This window comes from Eleutherodactylus coqui, chromosome 3, assembly GCF_035609145.1.
Source record: "Eleutherodactylus coqui strain aEleCoq1 chromosome 3, aEleCoq1.hap1, whole genome shotgun sequence".
Lineage (NCBI taxonomy): Eukaryota > Metazoa > Chordata > Amphibia > Anura > Eleutherodactylidae > Eleutherodactylus > Eleutherodactylus coqui.
In genome coordinates, this window is record NC_089839.1 from 126,813,140 (window position 1) to 126,840,402 (window position 27,263).

General features: G+C 44.3%; 1 protein-coding gene across 1 annotated transcript in view; it reads left to right on the top strand.

Annotated features, from left to right (window-relative positions):
- TIAM2 (TIAM Rac1 associated GEF 2) overlaps positions 1–27,263 on the top strand; it is a 507,083-nt gene that overhangs the window by 356,351 nt on the left and 123,469 nt on the right. Inside the window, exons 15-18 of the mRNA XM_066596062.1 lie at positions 1,164–1,328; positions 7,842–7,946; positions 8,908–8,986; positions 25,166–25,258. Coding sequence (XP_066452159.1) covers positions 1,164–1,328; positions 7,842–7,946; positions 8,908–8,986; positions 25,166–25,258 — 442 coding nt within the window. The remainder of the gene's footprint in view (positions 1–1,163; positions 1,329–7,841; positions 7,947–8,907; positions 8,987–25,165; positions 25,259–27,263) is intronic.

Genomic DNA, 27,263 nt, shown 5'->3' on the forward strand with positions numbered 1-27,263 from the left:
GTGCGGTTTTTCTGCACGGAATTTCCACAGGCTAATAAATCCGCAGCACTTATAAAAGTATTTTCAGCGTTTTCAGCCACGGTTTTTGCTGCTTACATGGAGGCCTATGGACAAAAAAAAAACGCATCGGAAATATCAAAAGAATCAACATGGTGCATCTTCAAAAACCGCAACGCAACAACAATTCCGCACTGTGGCACTGCGGAAAAATTCCGTTCTGTAAGAACAACTTTTTTCCAAAACACATTGACTTTGGCTTGCACTTCAAACGCAGCAGGTTTTCCGTCCTGCGGATCTGCTACTGCAAAATGCAACAAATCTACGACAATTCTGCCCGTGTGAACCCAGCCTTAGATTTAAACCCAGTTGTGCATCTGTGGGACAACCTCGATCATGGTGTTCGCTCTATGGATCCTCCCCCCACACACCCTCCAGCAATTGTGGGATACAATGCAGTCAGCATTAGAGATGAGCGAGCGTACTCGGCCATGCCCCTTTTTCGCCCGAGCGCCGCGACTTTCGAGTACTTCCGTACTCGGGCGAAAAGATTCGGGGGGTGCCGTGGGTGAGTGGGGTGTTGCAGCGGGGAGTGGGGGGGAGAGGGAGAGAGAGAGGGCTCCCCCCTGTACCCCGCTGCTACCCCCCGCTCCGCCATGCCCCTTGGCGCCCCCCGAATCTTTTCACCCGAGTACGGAAGTACTCGAAAATCGCGGTGCTCGATCGAGTAATTACTCGAAACGAGTACGTTCGCTCATCTCTAGTCAACATGACTCCAGATACCCGAGACCACCTACCAGCACCTAATAGAGGCACTCCCAACCCATCTAGCTGCTGTCCATGTGGCATATGGCAGTTACTATGTTACTAGTCATCTCTATGATACATTATGCTTTTTTAATGTTTCGATAATAATGTTGGTCTTTGGTTTTTGGATAAGTTGTGTAGAAGAAATAGCATTGGTAACCCTGGTGACCTCTTACACTAGTCACGTAAGCCTTTTGTGTACGCACATACCCATGTGCAAGCAAATTGAAGTCTCACTCTATGGACCCCAGACTGTACTCGTGGCTGGATAAATGGGGTATGGTTGGTAATAAATTATTTTGATGTTTCATGTGTTTAGTGTGTGCATTAACTGAGAAGTATTATCTTGCTCATTACAGAATGTTGAAGACTTGGTGAATGTCTATAACTCAGTTCCAGAAGTCACTCCCAAGGAAAGTTCTTGGGAAATCCCGATATTTGTCCGTTTCTACGATGGTCATGGTGTTACAGTGAATCTCAGGCCAGAACACAGGGTGGAAGACATCCTAAACTTAGCGTGTAAAGTAAGTTGTCTTTTCGGTATAATAATCGGTGTGTATAACACTAACAACTATAAGAACAGGAGAAAATATTTTGGCAGGAAGTTTTTTCTGGATACAGAATTTGGTGGCACGGTCCATGATGAAATTATATTTATTTCTAATAGAAAACATTGTTTATACCCAGCATTGTAGTTATTATTTATCTGACTGTATTGCACATATTTGTTCGTCACCAAGATAATGTGTGAGGGTGGGCTTAGGGTGGTTTCACACCTGCACTCGGGGTTCCACTTTCTTGCTCCATTCAGGTAGCAGGAATAGAATCCCCGCGGCTGAACGGCTCCATCTCGCGACGGAACTGAACAGCGCCAAACGGACCCCATGATTTAATTTGGAGTCTGTTTAGTTTCTGCTCAGCTGCCTGGGTTTTAGATGGAAGAAAAAGTGCTGCATGCAGGGTACTTTGAGCTGGACCTGCAGCGGAACCTCTGACTAGAGGTTCCAACTCAGATGTGAAACCGGCTTTAGTGTCCCCCAATGCCTGCTGTCTAAGAAAACAAGGATCAGGCATGTGGGATTATAGAATGTCCAATACTTCAATGTATGTTTACTCAGTGGAATCTGCCATGGATCTTTCCATGTGAATTCTATGTTCAGCAGAACAGTAAATTTCTGCTGTGGCTATGGAAATGTATGGCCACAGATCAGGATTCAAATTTAGCCCTTTTCATTGGACCAGTCCAAGTATTTGATGTGTTTTATCTCAAGCACACCTGAAGCAGCTAATGAATCCCTTGGATAGTTGCATCAGGTGTTCTTAAGACAACGCCTGATTTGCAAATGTGTGCTTTTATATTGGATTCTTTTCAGGATATTGAAATTCTGAGGCTGCATCAATCAGTAAAAGTGGCATTTTGTATTGAGTTTGGCAAAAAAGCGAGTTTAGCTTGGTTCTGTAGCGACCGACGTCAAGTTATCATAGAGTTATATGCAGTAACTTGGAAGAGCCCGGAGTGAAGATAAGGGGAAAAAAGCCGATGGAACCCCGAATTACCAAGTCACTTTCAAAAGTTTCATGATAAAGTATAAAAGATATCCAAATAGTTTGACATTTTAGAAATATTTGCTGGGGCTCACACGGTCCTTATCAGAAGCACACATTTATTAGGGACTTGTTTTTTAGAAACGAGCTAACCCAACAATAATTGTAATAATATAAGAAAGCATAGCATTTATACAAGTATATTCTTCTAGTTCTATCGCTATCTCCGTGGAGGAGTCACCTCCTTGCAGTGTCTCTGAAGATGACCACAAGATGGCAGGCAAAATCCAATTAGTCTTTATGTTCAGTGGGACATCTATTACTTGAACAGCAATTATAAATTAATTAAATAATTGCCTGAGCAGACGATAACTTTGTAATTACAGTTTTAAATTCATGCGTGCAAAGGTTCAATGAGATAGAACCTAAATGTCTTCTACATGACTGAACTCCTGATGAATTACTAACTGTCTTCTCTCTTGGACTAGACCTGACAAGGACATGTCTGGTGACTACATGTACAGTAGCTGATATGTTATTATACAAAGCTTATTTCCTCAATCCTTTAATGAATAAAAACTATACAGATCACTAATAAAGTTTGGGGAAAGATTTTTTACTTACTATCAAATATGACACCAGGTTTACACGGTTGTCAATAATGTTTGATTACCGCTGATAACATTCATAAGGAACTGCTTTTTCAAATGATATTAATATCTGGAGGGATCTTTGCCTGTCGGGTGGGATTTAAAGAAAAATGGCGTGGCACAGCAGAGGAAAGGCATCACAGTCCGCAGTTTGCTCCTAAAATCTCTGGCTATAATGTTTTTAAAGGAAACCAGTCATGTCCTATAAAATAAGTTATCAGCCCGTAGGACGGGGCACGCTGGGCAAAGGATGTGATTTTCATATTCACTTGCCTCCCAGTTTTCTTGCTGTCTGCCCACATACTTGGCGCTTAGTCTTTTGAATGGATTCCATGATGAGGGGACGATCTGAGCTCCCTCACACAATAAAGAGAAGGTTTCCTCTGAATGGACCGAGTGATTGGTTTACGGACAGCAAGGGAATGGGGAGGCGGGTGAAGATGAAAGTCACATCACTAGACTTGGTGACTCTACCCAGCCAATGACCTCAGTCTGTAGGGCTGTAGGACATTGCAGGGTTCCTTTAGGGTTGTGCATTTCTTCTGCTAAAATGCTGTCTAAATGAAGCAGCTGTACAAACAATCTTAATGTAAAATATCCTTCTGTTATGCGTACGCAGCTCCCATGCAGACTTAAGGTGATTTATACATAAAACGATTATCATGATTAAATAATTAATGATAATTAGCTCGCTTCTCGTTTATCGCTTATTTCATGCAAGCATAAAAATCATTTTTGGCTCATTCACTAATTGTTCAATTTGAAAACCAATCGTTCTGTCGGTCCAATTCACCGGTACAGAACTGAAGGATCCTGTAGGAAAAAAATAATTATTTTTTTGTTTAAACTGATAGCCCAAGCGAATGTGCAAACTGTGCCATCATTTGCACATTTGCTCGGATGAACAATTATCGCTACTTGTAAAAGTGCCCTTACTGTATGTGTCCTTAATGAAAAAGACTTCACACAAATCCCGTGAATGTTATTACCAACAAAAAGAGGGTGGCAGAAGGAAGAGAGAACACATGACTGCAGGACAGTGTACGTACAGAGTATATTTGTTGCCGTTTTCCATGGAGACACATGCCTGCATTAGGAGTTCTATGCATAAAACATTAGGATATTTTTAAAGAGATTCTGTCACCATCTTTTTGCAGTCCTCTAGCAATCAGCAGGCTGTTGTATGTATCTATGCAGTAGTTTGGGACTAGTTTGCATTTTATTAGTAACAGCAACACATGGGGGACTGCAGGAGGTAGTCCTACATATTCTACATAAACTACAAGTTAGCCACGCCCACCTTGCCCTCCAGCCCATGGTTAACAGCTATTTCTCAGTTATAGGCAGTCAGCTATATGCAGAGTAGTAGGCAGACAGCTGTCAATGTTTGGCTGGAGGGCGGGTAGAGCTAGCATGTAGCTCATGAATATCAAGGACTACTTTTTGTAGTCCTCTATGTATGTGCTGCTACTAACAAAATGCAAGTTTCTCCCAAACTACTGCACAGATCCACACAACAGATGTATCACTGTAATCTTTGTGTCACTGTCTTATAATAGTGATATCATAATAGAACTATCGTTATCTTCTGCTGCACTCAGAGAGGACCGGTGACACATTCCCTTTAGGTCTCATGTCCACAGGGAAAATCAGGCCCACCGCGGATTCTCAATGCAGAATCCCGCAGCGGGTCCCTCCTTTCCCGCGGACATGAGGTTTAAAAAAGATTAAACTTACCTGTCCGGATGCTGCAGATCTTCCCTCTGTCGCGACCGGATCTTCCCTCTGTCGCGGCCGGATTTTCTTTCTGCGGCCCGCTGGATGTGCTCGGCACGCCAGCAGCGTGCCGCGCACATGCGCCGGGCACACCATTTTTAAAAAACTCCTGCTCTCCCGTGCCGGAGAGCAGAAATTCAGGTGCGGGTGTGCCGCAGATCCGGACGGCTTCCATAGGCTTCAATAGAAGCCTGCGGGAGACCCGCACTAAAAATGGAGCATGCTGCAGGTGTTTTCCCGCACACGCAATCTGTGCCTCAGGGGAAAATGACATCCGCAGGTATTTAACTACCTGTGTGTGTCCAATGCATCCCTATGGGGTGCGGATCACGCTGTGGATTCTTAATTTTTTTTTAGCAGTGGACATGAGGCCTTAAGGCTATATTTGCTTCACTGGTTGCTTCTTTTTTGTAAATTTTATGTGATTTGTCACAGTGAATTGGTTTCAAAAGTGCACACAGCCTGTAGTCTTTTCTTCCAACAGCATTTCAGGCACCTGGACCTGTATGAATAGGACTTATGGAGTTGGAGAAAATTAAACCTTAGTAGACATGAATTTTTCCAGTTTTCACTGTAACTAGGCTTTAATATTTTCTTACTCTTCAAGGTCTATTTAAACTGCATTTATCAGGTATTGCAGTGAGTTATACTGTTATGCCTAGTTATGTTGGTACACTCTCCAAACTCCAACTAAAACTATTTTCTATATGGACCTTGGGTGAATGTAATTAGAGATGAGTGAGCATACTCGCTAAGGCAAACTACTCGAGCGAGTAGTGCCTTATTCGAGTACCTGCACGCTCGTCTGTAAAGATTCGGCTGCCGGGGCGGGTGAGAGGTGAGTTGCGGCGGTGAGCAGGGGGGCGCGGGGGGGAGAGAGAGATCTCCCCTCCGTTCCTCCCCGCTCTCCCCCGTCGCTCCCCGCCCCCCACCGGCAGCTGAATCTTTACAGACGAGCGGGCAGGTACTCGAATAAGGCACTACTCGCTCGAGTAGTTTGCGTTAGCGAGTATGCTCACTCATCTCTAAATGTAATCTTTCCAAATGCTATGGAATAAAGGAAAAATCACCATCAAATGTATTTCTATGCTTTACTATTTGCTGATCATCTGCTTGGTTAACTATATAACTGCTTGTCATTTACTACTTCATCTTGTTCAGTCCGTGCAGCAGTAACTTATTGTGTCTGCTATCTATGTCTAGTGAATTCCCAGGCTCTTCTCGGCTTGCGCTAACCAGAAATGTACCGCAAATAAGAAGAAAGCAACTACGTAGTCAATGAATTGTTAGTGTTACCAGCCAGCAACTTGTCTGTGTTACATCTGTGCGCCAATGTAGCAGTAACTGTTTGATTTAAACATTTCCTTTTTTTCTGTCTTTTGTGCTTGAAAGTTTATCATAGCCGTGTGTAGTGCTGACTCCTTTCTTCTACACCTTTCCTGGTTCTTTTTCCTCCTTACATTTTCTTACAGCTCTGGTGAGTGCAAGGAATCTTAATTCATTTTGCACATTGTACAGTAGTTTTTTACAAGTTTAAAGTAACTTTTAAGCTCTGATGTAGGACAGTTTATTCTCCTGTCTGTTTCAATTGATGCATGAAGCCCAGACATGTTTATACCAGACATGTCCAGATGTTAATGCACAACATCAGACATAATATATGTAACCCCAAATGCAGAGTCAAGCATTAGCCATACACACATGGTTCACACTATGCGTAAAGTTCACCGCCACTAGGCATTTTCTCTCCCAAGCTTTACCATCCCCAAAATCTTGTTTATGAGATAGCAAACATTTTTTTAATTGGGTTGGACTTTAGTCCGGTTCCAGTAGTGGTAGTGAGCAGGACTGTCCATACTGAGAACCTGGGAAGGTGGAATTGCAAGGATGAATGTCCAGCCTAAATTATCCACTTTTTGATTTGAGATTGCCTTTAAATAGTAGTAATCCTGCTTCCTTTAGTTAAGGCATTTACAACACTTGTTGCTTTTTCACTGTACTCTTGGTATCCATGTCTAATGTTGGTCATACAACCTGTGTGGTGAGAAGGAATGGGTGGCTAGATGTGTGTACATGATGTCACAAATCTACCAGTCAACTTCACTCATTGGTGATGTGTTGTATTAAGTGCCAGCCCTGGTGTATAATGGAAAGGTTGACGGCTACCACATTCTACTTTGCTCAATACTTAGAAGTGTTAGTCTGGCAATTGCATCATCCTGGTGAGAAATTACACAAGATGTCCTAGCAGGTACACGCTGATCAAAGTTACTTTAAAACAAAAAAAAAGGATCTCAGCAACTTTGTTTAGAATTCCAGTAGAAGATCATCCTGTTCTGCAGGTTCCATTGCAGCATAAGGTCAGCAGATATTCAGTCCCCCAATTAGGATTTATGACGACGATCCACAGATTACATTTTGTAGTTCTGCTTCATTGGGTACAACTTCTCGTTATTTGGAGAGGGTTTTTTTCAAACCATTAACATTAGGCTATTTTATTCTTATTTATTGCAAAAAGTTGCCTTGAGCTTATAAAGAAATTACAATAACTTTTAAGACTTCTACCGTATATTGTTTAAAACACATTACTGCATCTACATGCTGCTGAATATGTCCTGCCATAGAAATGTCCTCTGTTACTTCAGTTAACATATTTCTTTATTTTTTTAAGGATCACAACGTGTTGAAAATCAAATGATTTCTATACTTTCACAACAAATTCCAATTTTTACATGAACCAACACAATCCATACACATTGCATGTGATGTTTTCCAGTATATATTTTAGAAAAAAAATAAGCAAATACACACTAATTATAATGTGTAATATGTTTGCTTTGTATTTCTATTGTGTATGTGTTTTTGCTGGTTACATTGTTGTCATGCATTTTGTGCGTATTATTGTGCTTTCTGCAACCTCTCCTCCCTGCACACATGAATGTGATCAATTTAAAGCAAAACCCTGTGATTTCTCTAATAAAACTACTAAACAACGTAGATTCCAGTTGGACTGTGATCCATGCTGTTGGCCATGACATCTCATAATTACTGATGGATTTCTCCTAGGTTCGGCAGTTGGAGTCTGTCTTTTTTGGACTGCATCTTAGGAGAAATGTGGGTGAAAATGTTGAGTATTATGTCCCTTCACCAATGGACTTCATACAAGATCAGGTATTTTTCATTACGGATCAATATTTAGTAAATGTTTCATAAGTGAACTAAAGTTGGTAAAAAATACAAGAAAAGGTGCATTTGCATGCACTACAGAAGCTGGGTATACTTTTCTTTATTTCACTTCAAAACTAAAAAAGCTATATTTTTTGCAGAGTTAGGCCTCGGTCACACGGGCGTTTTTTCCCGCGATTTGCGGATCGCATGACGGATGCGCATCCGCAAATCGCGTGACCGGGGCCGAAAAAGCGCCCGAAAAAACTGCTCCTAGCCGCGTTTCAATAGAAACGGGCCGGAGCAGTGCAGCGCTGTCCAGCACATTGAATTCAATGGAGCCGGCAACACAGCCGGCTCCATTGAAAGCAATACGCTGCGGGCGATCTCACGATGAATTTTTGGGAAGGGCTTAAATATATAAGTATGAGTATTTTTTTTTTTGTTTTTACACATTTCTGGATAAATTGCAGGGAAGGGCTTATATTTTTAAGCCCTTCCCGATAATTCATCGTGCGATCGCCAGCAGGCCATTGCTTTCAATGGAGGCGGCTGTATTGCTGGCTCCATTGAATTCAATGGGCAAACATCATTCTTCTCTGCCACAGCTGTTACAGCTGTGGCAGAGGAGAATGATTTGTCTACTATATGTTCTCAATGGGGTCGGCGCTGCTGCCGCCGGCCCCATTGAGCGCATATAGAGAAGAGAACAGGAATCGCAGATCGCAGATAGGTGCGATCTGCGATTTCTGCTCTATAATTTATCGGACGAGCGCATAAAAAGCGCTCATGTGTCTGATACCATTGCAAAGCAATGGTTTTATAAAATCGCCGGATGCATGCGCAAATCGCGCGAAAAAACGCCCGTCTGACCGAGGCCTTAATATTGAAAGTAAAATTTTTGCTATTTTTATTGTTATTCAAGAACAAATATACAGTACAATAACTAAACTGCCTTGTTTTTCAGGTGTTTGATGAACTAGAAATATTTCCTTTGGGGATTTACAATGTGCATCTTGTCAAGTCTGGAGGTGAAACTGATTTTGGTACGTTAAGAACAGTTCAGATAAATAACAGGAAAAAAAAGTGTACAATGTCGTATTAAAGGGAATTTGTCACCTCCTATAAATACCATAAAATTAGTTATGTTGCTTATAGGATTGGTCCTACTGGGCCCAGGGATGTTGTTTTTATACTTACTAGGTTCACTGATCCTACTCTCACGTTGACGCTCCGTCTATCTGTTTGACTTTTTTTATTCAATCCGTAAACGCGCACTTCACCATTCTCTATGGGAGTGCACACTCATGGACTGAATGAAAAGAGCCATACTGATAGATGGAGTGCCGACTTCCCAAGGTGACAGGGTAAGAATGGGGATCCCGGTAAGTGTAAGAATTACACCCTGCAGCTTAGGGGGACCTATCGTATATGCAGCTTAACTAAGTTTAAAGAACTTTGGCAAGGTAATAAGCTGAACTGAATGAACATATGTCTTTTTTCAGCCTTACATACTATGTTACCCACTGGACCCACTGTATGTCATGTTATAGAGACAGGTGGTCCTGAGTTTCTTCTAAGGGCTCCTTTACATGACAGTAATGCAGTGCCAGCAGGACATATATACTGTTTATCAAAAAAAATCAAGCACCTAGAAGAAGCTGTCGTTTTGCTGCAAAACTCAGCATGCAGTTACATCTCAGGTAAATGCAGATGATTAGAGTTGGGGTGTGATTAGATGAAAGATCTTGTAACCTGAGACCCTAAACGTGGTTCCTCTCAGAGGTCCCTTGTTTGTAGTGACTTCTTCTTCCGCTTGTGTAGAGCTTGTTGACCACTAGACGCCTCTATGGCGCAGAGAAGAGATTTCACCCCATTACCAGAGTTCGAGAGTGGGGCGCATTATTGGGATGTGAGAAGCTGGAGGGTTGTATCAACAAATTGTCCACCACCTGGACGGTTCTGACCAGACTGTAAGGAAGTGTTGGGACCAGTGCATGCGTGAGGGCACACCCTCGACAGATCACCAGTAGAAGGAATTGTCTGATCATCGGACGAGCACGAGCAGCTCTAACAATTTTGGTGTCTGTCTGAACCATTTCCAGGCCCTTGGCTTGAAGGACATTTGGTCTCTTAGAGCCCATTACATGTATGGCTTTTGACATGCACCCCTTGCCGCCTTCGTTACAGTGGTGTCATGAATGACAAAACTGGACTGCCATGATGTACCACTGAGTTGTCTTCAGCGATGACTCCGGGTTTAGTTTTGGCACGGACAATGGCCGTGTTCATGTCCGGAGACCTCGGGTGAATGCCTCAATCCTGCCTTTGCTGTGGAGCGACACACAGCACCCACTGCTGATGTTCTGGGAGGCCATCGCATACGACAATTGGTCACCCATAGTAGTGGTACGAAGGACATCTCAGCGATATGTTCAGGACATCCTGCAGCCGCATGTATTGTCTCTCATGGCAGGGCTTCTAAGAGGTATTTTCCAGCAGGATAATGCTCGGTTGCACACACAAGGGGGTCACAAGAGCCTACACAACATTGTCACACCTCCATGGCTGCCCGTTGCCAGATTTATCGCTAATAGAACGAGTATGGGATCATCTTGGACTTCGACAGCATACAAGTTTGCACGATCTAGCGGCTAAGTTACAACAAAAGTGGAGCGATATGCTGCAGGATACCATACCGAACCTGTATGTCTCCATGCCTGCTCATATCACATCTTGTATGCAGTCTAGAGGCGCTACAACAGGGTACTAGAGCCTCCATGCCCCCCCCCCACCCTCTTATATCCAAGCTAGAGGCAATATAAACTGGAAATTAGAGCCTTCATGCCCACCGTATCACATTTTATATTCAAGCTAGAGGTGATACAAACAGGGTATTAGAGTCTCTATGCCTTTCCGTATTACATCTTGTATCGAAGCTAGAGGTGGTACAGCAGGTACTACAGCCTGCATGCCCTCCCATATCACATCTTGTATTCAAGGTAGAGGCGGTACATCAGGGTACTAGAGCCTCCATGCCCATCGTATCACATCTTGTATCCAAGCTAGAAGTGATACAAGTAGGCTATTAGAGCCTGCATGCCCGCCCATATCACATCTTGTATCAAAGCTAGAGGCAGTGCAACAGGGTTCTAGAGCCTACATACCCGGCCATATCACATCTTGTATCCAAGCCAGAGGTGGTAGAACAGGGTACTAGAGCCTCCATGCTATCATATATCACATCTTGTATACAAGATGAAGGCGATACAAGAGAGTACTATAGCCTCTGCCCACTCGTATCACATCTTGTATCCAAGCTAGAGGTGGTACAACATGGTACTAGAGCCTCCATAGCATTGCATATCACATCTTGTATACAAGCTGGAGGCAGTACAAGAGGGTACTAGAGTCTCTGCCCACCCATATCACATCTTGTATACAAGTTAGATGTGATACAACAGGGTACTAGAGCCTCCATGCCCGCCCGTTTCACATCTTGTATACAAGCTAGAGATGGTACAACAGTGTACTAGAGCCTCCATTCCCACCCATATTACATCTTGTATCCAAGCTAAAGGTGGAACAACAGGTACTAGAGCCTCCATGCCCGCCCATATCACATCTTGTATCCGAGGTAGAGGTGGCACAACAGAGTACTAGAGCTTGCATGCCTGCCCGTATCACATCTTGTATTCAAGCTAGAGGCAGTACAACAGGGTACTAGAGCCTCCATACCTGGCAATAGCACATCTTGTATCCAAGCTAGAGGGGGTACAACAGGGTACTTGAGCCTCCATGTGCGCCCATATCACATCTTGCATTCAAGCTAGAGGCAGTACAACAGGTACTAAAGCTATCATGCCCTACCATATCACATCTTGTATCCAAGCTAGAGGTGATACAAACAGGGTACTAGAGCCTCCATGCTGGCCCATATCACATCTTGTATCCAAACTAGAGGTGATACAAAACAGGGTACTAGACTCTCCATGCCCCCTGTACCACATCTTGTATCCGAGCTAGAGGTGGAACAACAGGGTACTAGAGCATCCATGCCCTCCTGTATCACATCTTGTATTCAACCAAGATGTGGCACAACAGGGTACTAGAGCCTCCATGCCTGCCCATATCACATCTTGTATCCAAGCTAGAGGCGATACATACAGGGTATTAGAGCCTCCATTCCCCCATATCACATCTTGTATCCAAGCTGGAGGCGGTACAACTGGGTACTTAAGCCTCCCTACAAGGGGTCAGTTCTCCACAATAAATGTTACTTTTGCTCTGATATTATAATTACTTACTTATACCAACGTTATAATCACACAGAGAAAGTTTCATTCCATCTGACAACCTCTAGGTCAGTGGTAGCTAACCTATGGAACGCGTGCCAGAGGCGGCACATTGAGCCCTCCCTACTGGCGGCTCCCCTGTTGGCATTCACTCAGCTGTGCTGATACCCGGCGCACACTATGACATTAGTGTGCAGCCGGGATCCTCCTCCCCCGACATCTCCTCGGTACTGGTGTATTATGTCACCACCGAAAGTAAGGGGTGGCGACATAATACACCTGTCACCTAACTTCATGCCCCCAGTTTCTGATTGGCTGGGGGCAGAAGACTGCGGCGAGGCTGACAGCGGTGGGCCCGAGGGCCAGAGCTCCAGCCGGCGAGGCCAAGAGCAGTGGCAAAGGTACCGCAGAGCCTGCCCAGCGGCCCCGGCATATAGGACAGTGGCGAGGCTGGGAGCGCCGGGGCAGAGGACAACACCGACACTGGAAGCTGCAGAGGCTGAGGTGCAGGATGACAGCGCAGAGCGCACCACAGTGAGTGAGGGAGGGAGGGAGGAGAGGAGGGGCAGCTATGGGATGTCACTATTACTGCTTGGGGCCGCTATGGGATGTCACTATTACTGCTAGGGGGCCACTGTGGGATGTCACTATTACTGCTGGGGACTGCTATGGGATGTCACTATTACTACTGGGGGTTGCTATGGGATGTCACTATTACTACTGGGGGCTGCTGTGGGATGTCACTTTTACTGCTGGGAGCCGCTATGGGATGTCACTATTACTGCTGGGGGCTGCTATGGGATGTCACTATTACTGCTGGGGGCCGCTATGGGATGTTACTATTACTACTGGGGCCGCTATGGGATGTCACTATTACTGCTAGGGGCCGCTATTGGATGTCACTATTACTGCTGGGGGCCGCTATAGGATGTCACTATTACTGCTGGGGGCCGCTGTGGGATGTCACTATTACTACTGGGGGCCGCTGTGGGATGTCGCTATTACACTGGGGGCTGCTGTCCGGTGGCACTATTACACTGGGGGCCGCTATGGGGTGTCGCTATTACTTTGGGGGCCGCTGTGGGGTGTCGCTATTACACTGGGGGCCGCTATGGGATGTCACTATTACAGCTGGGGCCGCTATGGGATGTCACTATTACTGCTGGGGGCCGCTATGGGATGTCACTATTACTGCTGGGGGCCGCTATGGGATGTCACTATTAATACTGGGGGCCGCTATGGGATGTCACTATCACTGCTGGGGCCGTTATGGGATGTCACTATTACACTGGCGGCCGCTGTGGCGTGTCGCTATTACACTGGGGGTCGCTGTGGGGTGTCACTATCACACTTGGGACCGCTATGGGATGTCACTATTACTACAGGGGGTCGCTATGGGATGTCACTATTACTACTGGGGGCATGCGGAATGTCACTATTACTGCTGGTAGCCGCTATGGGATGTCACTATTACTGCTGGGGGCCACTATGGAATGTCACTATTACTACTGGGGCCGATATGGGATGTCACTATTACTACTGGGGCTTTTGTGGGATGTCACTATTACTGCAGCAGGCGGCTACGGGATGTCACTATTACTACTGGGGGCTTGCGGGATGTCACTATTACTGCTGGGGGCCGCTATGAGATGTCACTACTACTGCTGGGGGCTGCTACGGGATGTCACTATTACTGCTGGGGGCCGCTACGGGATGTCACTATTACTACTTGGGGCTGCTACGGGATGTCACTATTACAGCTGGTGGCCGCTACGGGATGTCACTATTACTACTTGGGGCCGCTATGGGATGTCACTATTACTGCTGGGGCCGCTATGGGATGTCACTATTACTACTGGGGCTGTTCTGGGATGTCACTATTACTGCTGCGGGTGGCTATGGGATGTCACTATTACTACTGGGGGCTTGCGGGATATCACTATTACTGCTGGGGGTCACTAAGAGATGTCACTATTACTGCTGGGGGCCGCTACGGGATGTCACTCTTACTGCTGGGGGCCGCTATGGGATGTCACTCTTACTGCTGGGGGCCGCTATGGGATGTCACTATTACTGCTGGGGGCCGCTATGGGATGTTACTATTACACTGGGGGCCACTGTGGGATGTCACTATTATTACTGGGGGCCGCTGTGGGATGTCACTATTACTACTGGGGGCCACTGTGGGATGTCAGTATTACTTTGGGGGCCGCTGTAGGGTGTCGCTATTACACTGGGGGCCGCTATGGGATGTCACTATTACAGCTGTGGCCTCTATGGGATGTCACTATTACTGCTGGGGGCCGCTATGGGATCTCACTATTACTACTGGGGGCTGCTACGGGATGTCACTATTACTGCTGGGGCCGCTATGGGATGTCACTATTACTGCTGGGGCCGCTATGGGATGTCACTATTACTGCTGGGGCTGTTGTGGGATGTCACTATTACTGCTGCAGGTGGCTATGGGATGTCACTATTACTTCTGGGGGCTTGCGGGATATCACTATTACTGCTGGGGGTCACTAAGAGATGTCACTATTACTGCTGGGGGCCGCTACGGGATGTCACTCTTACTGCTGGGGGCCGCTATGGGATGTCCCTCTTACTGCTGGGGGCCGCAATGGGATGTCACTATTACTGCTGGGGGCCGCTATGGGATGTCACTATTACTGCTGGGGGCCGCTATGGGATGTCACTATTACTACTGGGGGCTGCTACGGGATGTCACTATTACTGCTGGGGCCGCTGTGGGATGTCACTATTACTGCTGGGGGCCGCTACGGGATGTCACTATTACTACTGGGGGCTTGCGGGATGTCACTATTACTGCTGGGGGCCGCTATGAGATGTCACTACTACTGCTGGGGGCTGCTACGGGATGTCACTATTACTGCTGGGGGCCGCTACGGGATGTCACTATTACTACTTGGGGCTGCTACGGGATGTCACTATTACAGCTGGTGGCCGCTACGGGATGTCACTATTACTACTTGGGGCCGCTATGGGATGTCACTATTACTGCTGGGGCCGCTATGGGATGTCACTATTACTACTGGGGCTGTTCTGGGATGTCACTATTACTGCTGCGGGTGGCTATGGGATGTCACTATTACTACTGGGGGCTTGCGGGATATCACTATTACTGCTGGGGGTCACTAAGAGATGTCACTATTACTGCTGGGGGCCGCTACGGGATGTCACTCTTACTGCTGGGGGCCGCTATGGGATGTCACTCTTACTGCTGGGGGCCGCTATGGGATGTCACTATTACTGCTGGGGGCCGCTATGGGATGTTACTATTACACTGGGGGCCACTGTGGGATGTCACTATTATTACTGGGGGCCGCTGTGGGATGTCACTATTACTACTGGGGGCCACTGTGGGATGTCAGTATTACTTTGGGGGCCGCTGTAGGGTGTCGCTATTACACTGGGGGCCGCTATGGGATGTCACTATTACAGCTGTGGCCTCTATGGGATGTCACTATTACTGCTGGGGGCCGCTATGGGATCTCACTATTACTACTGGGGGCTGCTACGGGATGTCACTATTACTGCTGGGGCCGCTATGGGATGTCACTATTACTGCTGGGGCCGCTATGGGATGTCACTATTACTGCTGGGGCTGTTGTGGGATGTCACTATTACTGCTGCAGGTGGCTATGGGATGTCACTATTACTTCTGGGGGCTTGCGGGATATCACTATTACTGCTGGGGGTCACTAAGAGATGTCACTATTACTGCTGGGGGCCGCTACGGGATGTCACTCTTACTGCTGGGGGCCGCTATGGGATGTCCCTCTTACTGCTGGGGGCCGCAATGGGATGTCACTATTACTGCTGGGGGCCGCTATGGGATGTCACTATTACTGCTGGGGGCCGCTATGGGATGTCACTATTACTACTGGGGGCTGCTACGGGATGTCACTATTACTGCTGGGGCCGCTGTGGGATGTCACTATTACTGCTGGGGGCCGCTATGGGATGTCACTATTACTGCTGGGGGCCGTTATGGGATGTCACTATTACTGCTGGGGGCCGCTATGGGATGTTACTATTACACTGGGGGCCACTGTGGGATGTCACTATTATTACTGGGGGCCGCTGTGGGATGTCACTATTACTACTGGGGGCCACTGTGGGATGTCACTATTACTTTGGGGGCCGCTGTGGGGTGTCGCTATTACAGCTGCGGCCGCTATGGGATGTCACTATTACTGCTGGGGGCCGCTATGGAATGTCACTATTACTACTGGGGGCCGCTATGGGATGTCACTATTACTACTGGGGGCCGCTATGAGATGTCACTATTACTGCTCGGGCCACTTTGGGATGTCACTATTACACTGGGGGCTGCTATAGGATGTCACTATTACTGCTGGAGGTCGCTATGGGATGTCACTATTACTGCTGGGGGCTGCTATGGGATGTCACTATTACTGCCGGGGGCCGCTATGGGATGTCACTATTACACTGGGGGCCGCTGTGGGATGTCACTATTACTACTGGGGGCCTCTGTGGGGTGTCACTATTACTACTGGGGCCGCTGTGGGATGTCACTATTACTACTGGGGGTCGCTATGGGATGTTACTATTACTGCTGGGGGCCACTGTGCGATGTCACAATTACTGCTGGGGGCCGCTATGGGATTTCACTATTACTGCTGGGGGCCGCTATGGGATGTCACCATTACTGCTGGGGGCCGCTATGGGATGTCACTATTACTGCTGGGGCTGCTATGGGATGTCACTATTACACTGGGGGCTGCTATGGGATGTCACTATTGCTACTGGGGGTCGCTATGGGTTGTCACTATTACTGCTGGGGGCCACTATGGGATGTCACTATTACTACTGGAGACCGCTATGGGATGTCACTATTAATACTGGGGGCTGCTATGGGATGTCACTATTACTGCTGGGGCCGTTATGGGATGTCGCTATTACACTGGGGGCCGCTGTGGGGTATCGCTTATACACTGGGGGCCGCTGTGGGGTATCGCTATTATACTGGGGCCCGCTGTGGGATGTCGCTATTACACTGGGGGCCACTGTGGTGTGTTGTTATTACACTGGGGGCAGCTGTGGGATGGCAAGGCTGTTTCAAAATAAACAGCGTGCAGATTTTGACTGCTTTTTGGATGCGGAAATGCTGCAGACGTTCCCACTGAAGACATTCTGCAGTATTTCTGCTTCCAAAAAGCTGTCAAAATCTGCACACTGTCCATTTTGAAGCAGCCCTGTCCTTTTTAAAACGATGGGGGTAAAATAGTACATCGTGATACGCCCCTCACATGTTTTCACTGTGTGATAAATAAGTGGGTTTTGGGATGCAGTTTGGGCACTCGGTCTCTAAAAGGTTCGCTATCACTGTTCTAGGTGCATGATTGTTTTTGACAGGAACAGGATTGGATCCTATTATATACGGTCTTAGAAAACCTTTCATATCATATATATACAGATATATCAGAGCTTAACATGACTTTTCCACGGAACAATTATAGTCGTTCAGAAAATGATTCAAACGAGAGAACATTATCAATCTTTCAGTGTAAATGCAGCCAACAATTCAATAACGAACGCTAAATTGTTCACTTTTCATTCGTTGTTCATTTTATGCAGGAATGAAAATCATTGTTGGCTCATTCGCAGGGGCATAGCTAAAGGCTCATGGGCCCGTGTGCAAAAGTTTATCTTTGGGCCCCAACTTTTCTTAACCCCTTTAACGCAGAGGCGTAACTTGATGCTCCTAGACCCCAATACAAAACCTGTAAGAGGGCCCCCAACTATAATGCTTTATTCATAGTACTGGGCTCCCTATATGGAAAAGAGAGGCCTTATGGGCCCGGGTGCAAACGCATCCCGCATAGTTACGCCAGTGCTCGTTCACTAATTGTTCAGTTTAAATCTAGTCGTTTTCATTCACTTATAAAGTGAATGTGAATGACTGAACGATTTCTCGTTTTAAGGAGCCAACGATGTATCTGCTGTATAAATAAGCTACAGGAGAACAAAATCAGACATTGCTCGCTCGTTTAATATGATAAATCGTTGGTGTAAACCAGAGGTTCAATAAGTGGTCTATATAGACCCCCAGGGGCTATTTTGACTTGCTGGGGGTCCGTGTCAGCAAGAAAAACATTTGGGGGTGCATGAGATGTAAATGGAGGTCCACGGGAACGGATCCCATTTAGGAAGGTCTCATTAACATTTAGGCGTTCTATAAAGGACATAATCAACCTTACACAGATTGTTTGTACATAATACTTTTAATAGACATAGAAATTACTTACCTCTTTGATATTTCATAAAATTGGTAATGTAGACTTTGCCCAAAACTCCTTGGGCTGTGGCGATAGACAAAACAGACTTGCACAGTAGCTAATTTACCTATAACGTTTCTACTGCACATCGTTTTCACGTGATCCGCCAGAACCCAAGAAGTTTTGGGCGAACTATACCTATCTGCTTTTTGGTGTGCTATGTTCATGTGCAAGTTTTTACAAGTTTTCATACTGGCAGCAACGCATTGTGCACGTACCTGTTGCTTATCCTGCATTATGGACTGTTTCAAGAAAGTTTTTCATAGCATTTTTTCCATCATCATACTGGAAAGTGGTTTTAGTGCATTTGCCAATCTTCTTACGAAAAAAAGAATGATTACAAATCACTGGACGAGGGGATTTGAGACTATGCCTCACTAATTTGAAGCCAAATATTGAACAATTTCTATATTCAGCATTATTTGTGTAGTAATTTTTATGTAAGAATTTTAATAAGTTCTAATTTGTTTTGTCCCAAATGCAAATATTTTCTTGCAGTTTGTGTCTTTTCAATAAGGCCGGCTGCACATGGGCAGATTTCCATTGCGGAGTCCACAGAGGGCGTCCACCTTCGGATTCCGCAGCAAATTCCGTCCGCACCATGCGATGGAAAGATGCTTTTTTCTCTACATGAGCGTAAATCAATTGCGTTTTCCACTCACGGAGGAAAAATCGTAGCGTGCTCTATTTCTGTGCGGATTCCACATGGACAGCTTCCATTGAATATCAGTGGAAGCTGTCCGACCCGTGGCCCTTCCCCAATGACATTGCGCAAAGGTCATGCATTCCTCGTAATCGCCTAGCGACGTGCGCGGGAAAAGCAGGGATTAAAAAAAAAAACTGTGCATGTCCGACGACTTAGAAAGATGAAAAGAATGACAGGTACATGCGGATGCCGGCTGGGTAAAGGGTCAACCCAGTCGTGTGCAGCCGACCTGAAGATCAGAATACAAACTGTACATGTTTTTCTTTCTTTACAATTTTCCACACTGCAAAAAAAACTGTGTCAGCTGGGAACAGCCCATTTGACTTTAATAAGTTAAGGAAAATTCAATATTAGAAAGGCATGCAGTCTACGTAAAACAAAAAAGTGGCAAGTGGTCTAAGGGGCAAAAAAGTTTCGGAATCTCTGGTGTAAACAGACCCCTAACTTTAAAACAATGTCTTTGCAGTATTAATTGCGTTACAGTAGGTTCTATTGTGTTAAGATAAGAGAGGAGAAGTTTTTTTTAATAGCTCAAAATAGGATAACTTGTCACAGTATGTTATCACAATCAAGTTACATCATGTTGCATCTGTAGATATGTTATACGCACACAGTATATTATATATATATATATATATATATATATATATATATTGTGGTTGGCAGATGCCCACAGGAACTCAGTCAAACATCAGAACTCCTCTTTAAGGCCCTTTTACACGCAACAATTATCACTCTAAATTCGTTCAAATGGCCGAAAGGGAGCGAAAATCGTTACATAAACGCGGGCAGTCATGTACTATTTGTGCACTTGTGGTTAGCAGTGGGTTTTTAGCCAGCATTAAAACCATCATTCGCTGCTGAAGAGACATTCTATTTGAACGGAATTCCTTCAGTCTTTTGAGCGGTTGCAGGATGGTTTTTGTTTGCCTTGCATACACAATGATTATATTGTTTACTCATGACAGGAGAAGGCAATGGAATCTGCTGGCCAGATAATCCCTCGCATAAACACACGCCCACCTGAGCAAACAGCAGTTACTGAGTTTACTTAAACTGATGAGGGAAATGCAGAGGATTAAAAGCCATTATCTCTACGTGTAATTTTATGTAAAAAATCTCAGTTTGTTCAGTTGTGTGTCGACTTTAGCGATAATTGTTATATGTAAAACGGCCTTAAATCTGGCTTCAGACAGCTTTATTGCATCTCTTCACTGCAAATAATCAGAGCTAAGCTGGCTAGCCTCTCACTCATTTATACAAATGGGACTTACTGACTAGGTGTAGGCCTTCTGCCGCTCACCCCAAACAAACACATAGATGGTTTCATACCATAATAGTGGCTATCACAGGCTTTTAGCATAAGCCTATCACTTCCATGGTTGAGATCCCATCCTGAGAGTCACCTCCTTTTTATTGCACCCTTTTAGATGTCTCATAATTAGGCTTATTATAGAGGCTTTCCTTAACCGAGTCTCATATCTAACGCCCTATAACATTCTATAAATGACCATCTAGCAGCCACTTTAATGACTGCACTCCTATTATACACACACATGCATATATATATATATATATATATATATATATATATATATATATATATATATATAAAAGCTGACACTGGCATGGAAATCACACGACTGGAAAAAGCAGTGCAAAACCCCCCAAAATGGAGGAAGCTCGCCTTTAGGGTCGCCAACGACCAAACGGCTAACAACGTATATAATATGTATGTATGTGTAATATAAATATATATATATACTAGCTGATATACCCGGCTTCGCCCGAGTTAATTTGGTACTGGTGTTTATCTGGTGTTCACACGGAAAATCTTATGAAGTCGTGCTTACTTTAGAGATACCGGAAAAACATATGTTCACCATTTTGCATAATTCTCTGCGTTACCCAGGAAACACCACGTGGAGGTAACCATGTGACGTTTACTTTATATAAAATGACATCAGGAAGTGAGAGAATTAGATTACGTACATAAAATTTGGACACTAATTCTTTTGCACATAGAATTGAATAATCAAGTTGAGACCCATTAACTTTTCCTATTTATGACATAATCAATGCTCGTGCCAAATTTCCCGTTTCTATGACATCGGAAAGTGAAAAAATTACATTCCGCACGTAAAATTTGGACGCTAATTCTTTTGCGCTAGAATTGAATAATCGAGTTGGGACCTATGAACTTTTCCTTCACGTTTTTATGACACCGGAAAGTGAGAAAATTAGAGTCCGTATGTAAAATTTTGGACGCTAATTCTTTTGCGCATAGAATTGAAAAATCGAGTGGGGACACATTAACTTTTCCTATTTATGACATAATCAATGCCCGTGCCAAATTTCATGTTTCTATTACATTGGGAAGTGAGAGATTTAGATTATGTACGTAAAATTTGGACGCTAATTCTTTTGCGCATAGAATTGAATAATGGAGTTGGGACCCATTAGCGTTTTTCTATTTATGACATAATCAATGCTCGTGCCAAATTTCCTGTTTCTATGACATCGGGAAGTGAGAAAATTAGATTCCGTACGTAAAATTTGGACGCTAATTCTTTTGTGCCTAGAATTAAATAATCGAGTTGGGACCCATTAGCGTTTCCTATTTATGACATAATCAATGCTCGTGCCAAATTTCCCGTTTCTATGACACCGGAAAGTGAAAAAATTACATTCCGCACGTAAAATTTTGATGCCAATTCTTTTGCGCTAGAATTGAATAATCGAGTTGGGACCCATTAGCTTCTCTTTATGACATAATCAATGCTCCTGCCAAATTTCACGTTTCTATGACACCGGAAAGTGAGAAAATTACGTAAAATTTCGACGCCAATTCTTTTGCGCTTAGAATTGAATAATCGAGTTGGGACCCATTAGCTTTTCCTATTTATGACATAATCAATGCTCGTGCCAAATTTCCTGTTTCTATGACACCGGAAAGTGAAGAAATTACATTCTGTACGTAAAATTTGGACGCTAATTCTTTTGCGCATAGAATTGAATAATGGAGTTGGGACCCATTAGCTTTTCCTATTTATGACATAATCAATGCTCGTGCCAAATCTCCCATTTCTATGACACCGGAAAGTGAAAAAATTACATTCCGCACGTAAAATTTGGACGCTAATTCTTTTGCACATAGAATTAAATAATCGAGTTGGGACCCATTAGCTTTTCCTATTTATGACATAATCAATGCTCGTGCCAAATTTCCTGTTTCTATGACATCGGGAAGTGAGAAAATTAGATTCCGTACATAAAATTTGGACGCTAATTCTTTTGCGCATAGAATTGAATAATGGAGTTGGGACCCATTAGTGTTTCCTATTTATGACATAATCAATGCTCGTGCCAAATTTCCCGTTTCTATGACACCGGAAAGTGAAAAAATTACATTCCGCACGTAAAATTTCGACGCCAATTCTTTTGCGCTAGAATTAAATAATCGAGTTGGGACCCATTAGCTTTTCCTATTTATGACATAAACAATGCTCGTGCCAAATTTCCTGTTTCTATGACATCGGGAAGTGAGAAAATTAGATTCCGTACGTAAAATTTGAACGCTAATTCTTTTGCGCATAGAATTGAATAATAGAGTTGGGACCCATTAGCGTTTCCTATTTATGACATAATCAATGCTCGTGCCAAATTTCACGTTTCTATGACACCGGAAAGTGAGATAATTAGATTCCGTACGTAAAGTTTGGACGCTAATTCTTTTGCGCATAGAATTGAATAATGGAGTTGGGACCCATTAACTTTTCCTATTTATGACATAATCAATGCTCCTGCCAAATTTCGAGTTTCTATAACACCGGGAAGTGAGAGAATTAGATTCCGTACGTAAAATTTGGACGCTAATTCTTTTGCGCATAGAATTAAATAATCGTGTTGGGACCCATTAACTTTTCCAATTTATGACATAATCAATGCTCGGGCCAAATTTTAAGTTTCTATGACATTGGAAAGTGACAGATTTAGATTACGTACGTAAAATTTCGACGCCAATTCTTTTGCACTAGAATTGAATAATTGAGTTGGGACCCAATTACTTTTCCTATTTTGGAGATAATCTATGTGTGTGCCAAATTTCATGTTTCTACGACATCGGGAAGTTGGAGAACTTTTGGCGAGTCAGTGAGTGAGTCAGTGAGTCAGTGAGTCAGTGAGGGCTTTCGTCTTTATATATATATGTGTGTGTAATATATATGTAATAAATATATATATATACGCACACCAAATATATATACGCACACTAAATATAATATTGACATATATGCGCACACCAAATATAATATTGACACTTCGTACCTGTTAAATAATACTGAGAGGCAGTGTTTAAGTAATACGAACATAAACCTGAAAAAGCAATGCTATCTTCCTGTGGCCACATGATGCCCAAATAATAATACAGTCATTGCCAAATGCTGCCAAACAATCCTCAAATAATGTCACATATAGAGCTAAAAACAGTGGCATAATATGCATCTGGAGTTCTTTAACTTTGTAATAGAACACTGTAAAAGATAGGGAACACACAAATTAGAAGAGATAAGCCTCTTACATGGTGGCACAGGAGTGGAGTAAATATATTAGGTGTTGTACCTACCAAGTGTGTGAAACCTGGAGTCACTCCAATATCCACACAAGCCTTCAACTAACAGTCTTCTAATTCACAATGCATTTTGGTGGTCTGTTGGGCCAAAACTCCCTTCTTCAGAAATAAATGTAATGCACTTTATATTGTATTATATTTCCTGAAAAAGGGAGAATTGGCTCAACAGACACCTAAAACACATTGATTGGAGTCTCTAAATAAAACTTTAGATACCAACTATTTGTATATTGGGCTATCTTTCATTGTCAGGGGGATTAGAATTAGTTCTCTGTCCTGCTTATGTAAGCACATTATCTGATCTTGCAGCATGCAGGATAGCGCTCTGATGCTGCAGCATACAGGACAGCGCTCTGATGCAGCAGCATGCAGGACAGAGCTCGGATGCCGCAGCATGCAGGACAGAGCTCGGATGCCACAGCATGCAGGACAAAGCTCGGATGCCGCAGCATGCAGGACAGAGTTCGGATGCCGCAGCATGCAGGACGGCGCTCAGATGCCGCAGCATGCAGGACGGCGCTCGGATGCTGCAGCATGCAGGACGGCGCTCGGATGCCGCATTATGCAGGACGGCGCTCGGTTGCCGCACTATGCAGGACGGCGCTCGGTAGCCGCACTATGCGGGACGGCGCTCGGTAGCCGCACTATGCAGGACGGCGCTCGGTAGCCGCACTATGCAGGACGGCGCTCGGTTGCCGCACGATGCATGACGGCGCTCGGTTGCCGCACGATGCATGACGGCGCTCGGTTGCCGCACCATGCAGGACGGCGCTCGGTTGCCGCACCATGCAGGACGGCGCTCGGTTGCCGCACCATGCAGGGCGGCGCTCGGTTGCCGCACCATGCAGGACGGCGCTCGGATGCCGCACCATGCAGGACGGCGCTCGGATGCCGCAGCATGCAGGACGGCGCTCGGATGCCGCAGCATGCAGGACGGGCTCGGATGCCGCAGCATGCAGGATGGCGCTCGGATGCCACAGCATGCAGGACGGCGCTCGGATGCCGCAGCATGCAGGATGGCGCTCGGATGCCACAGCATGCAGGACGGCGCTCGGATGCCGCAGCATGCAGGACGGCGCTCGGATGCCCCAGCATGCAGGACGGCGCTCGGATGCAGCAGCATGCAGGACGGCGCTCTGAGAAATGCAGGAATTTTATAAACTTTTTAATTAAACAGGTAATACCAAAACTGCAAAACCCCTTTTAACTAGTAATATTCAAACAGTGGTCATTTCTGCGAGTATATAACAATTATGTTTTGTTTCTAGGATTTGCTGTTGCTGCCCAGGTTGATGATCACAGCAGTCTTACTCACATCTATGTAAGTTATGTTCATCCTGACGGACTGGCCTACAGAGAAGGTATGTAGATATGTGTATTCTTTTGTGCTCATCAGACTGCCATTATAGTTGTGTGCTACAAGGGAAAACATTTCTAGATGTTTATGGAAAAATGGATATACATCTTCTATCATAAAAATCATTTGTTAAAAAAAAAAAAAAAAAAGTACGCTGATATATAATACATATAGAATCATAGAATGGTAGAGTTAAAAGGGACCTCAAGGGTCATCGGATCTGACCCCCTGCTCAATGCAGGATCACTTAATCATCCCAGACAGATGTCTGTCCAGCCTCTAAAGGCTTCCCTTGAAGGAGAACTCGTCACCTCCAGTGGTAACCTGTTCCATTCATTGATCACCCTCACTGTCAGAAAGTTTTTTCTAATATCTAATTTGTGTCTCCTCGCTTTCAGTTTCATCCTATTGCTTCCAGTCTTTCCTTGTACAAATGAGAATAGGGCTGATCCCTCTGCATTGTGACAGTTCATATATTTGTAGATAGCTATTAAGTCTCCTCTCTGCCTTTTTTTTTTGCAAGCTAAACATTCTCAGATCCTTTAACCGTTCGTCATAGGACATGATTTGCAGACTGCTCACCATTTTGGTAGCTCTTCTTTGAACTTTCTCCAGTTTGTCTTTTTAAATTGGGTGCCCAGAGCTGGACAAAGTATTCCAGTTTTTATGTTTATAAAGTGTTCGATACTGTCCTGGTAAAAAGGTTGGTATTTAAAGTGAGAATGCTTGGACTGGGCGAGAATCTGGGTAAGTGGGTAAGTAACTGATTTTTAGTGTATTTAAATATATACATATATATTGAATGACTTGGTCAAAGGATTGTACAGTAAAATATCAATATTTGCAGATAATACAAAACTATGTAAAGTAATTAACATAAGAAAAGACACAAAGAGATTGCAAGATGATCTGGATAAGTTGCATGTTTGGCCAGAAAAGTGGTAGATTACTAATTTGATTTAAAAATAACAAACGGAGAGCAAAGCCCTTAGCCCTGATGGTGGACTAGGGGAATCTAAGAACACCAAATACTGATATTACATCTTGATGGCCTAAATTACATGTATGTGTGTCTGGCTGACACCTTATCATTTCTCCCTTTGACATGGTAGATAAGATTATGTTTTGTACGCTATTTTTAAAAATGTTTAAATAAAGTCTACAAGTTTTAGTTAGGGGTGTCTATTCTGTGAAGGGCCTAATTTACTATAGACTCAGTTCGCCTCTGTGATTTGATAAATGTAAGGTTCTACACATGATAAATACATGTCACCATTACACACTAAATGGGAAACCACTGGAGAACGCGGACATGGGAGCTTTATAACTATAAGCTTAACTGGAGCAACCAGTGTCAGGTAGCTGCTGCCAAGGCAAATAGGGTGCATCAGAAGAGGTCTAGGGGCACATGACGAGGACATTGTTCCCCCTCTTTACAAGTCAGTGGTCAACAGTACTCGAGAAGGACATATCAGAGCCTGAACGAGTACAAAGGCGGGCAACTAAAGTAATAAACGGAATGGGTGGTCTACAATACCAAGAGAGGTTATCAAAATAGAGGCTAGTCACTTTAGAAAAAAGACAGCTAAAAGGGGTCCTCTAATAACTATGTATAAATCTTGGGAGACAATACAGAGATCTCTCCCATCATCTATTATAGGGTTGTAACAAGGGGGCACTCTAATAACTATGTATGGATATATCAGAGGTCAGTACAGAGATATCTCCCATCATCTATTTATACCCAGGACTATAACAAGGGGGCATTCTAATAACTATGTATAGATATAACAGGGGACAATACTGAGATCTCTCCTATCATCTATTTATACCCAGTGATGTGACAAATGGGTGCTCTAATAACTATGTATAATATATCAGGGGACAATACAGAGATCTCTCCCATGATCTGTTTATACCCAGGACTGTAACAAGGGGGCACTCTCTCTGTCTAGAGGAAAGAAGGTTTCTGCATGGACATAGAAGGGAGTTCTTTACTGTAAGAGCAC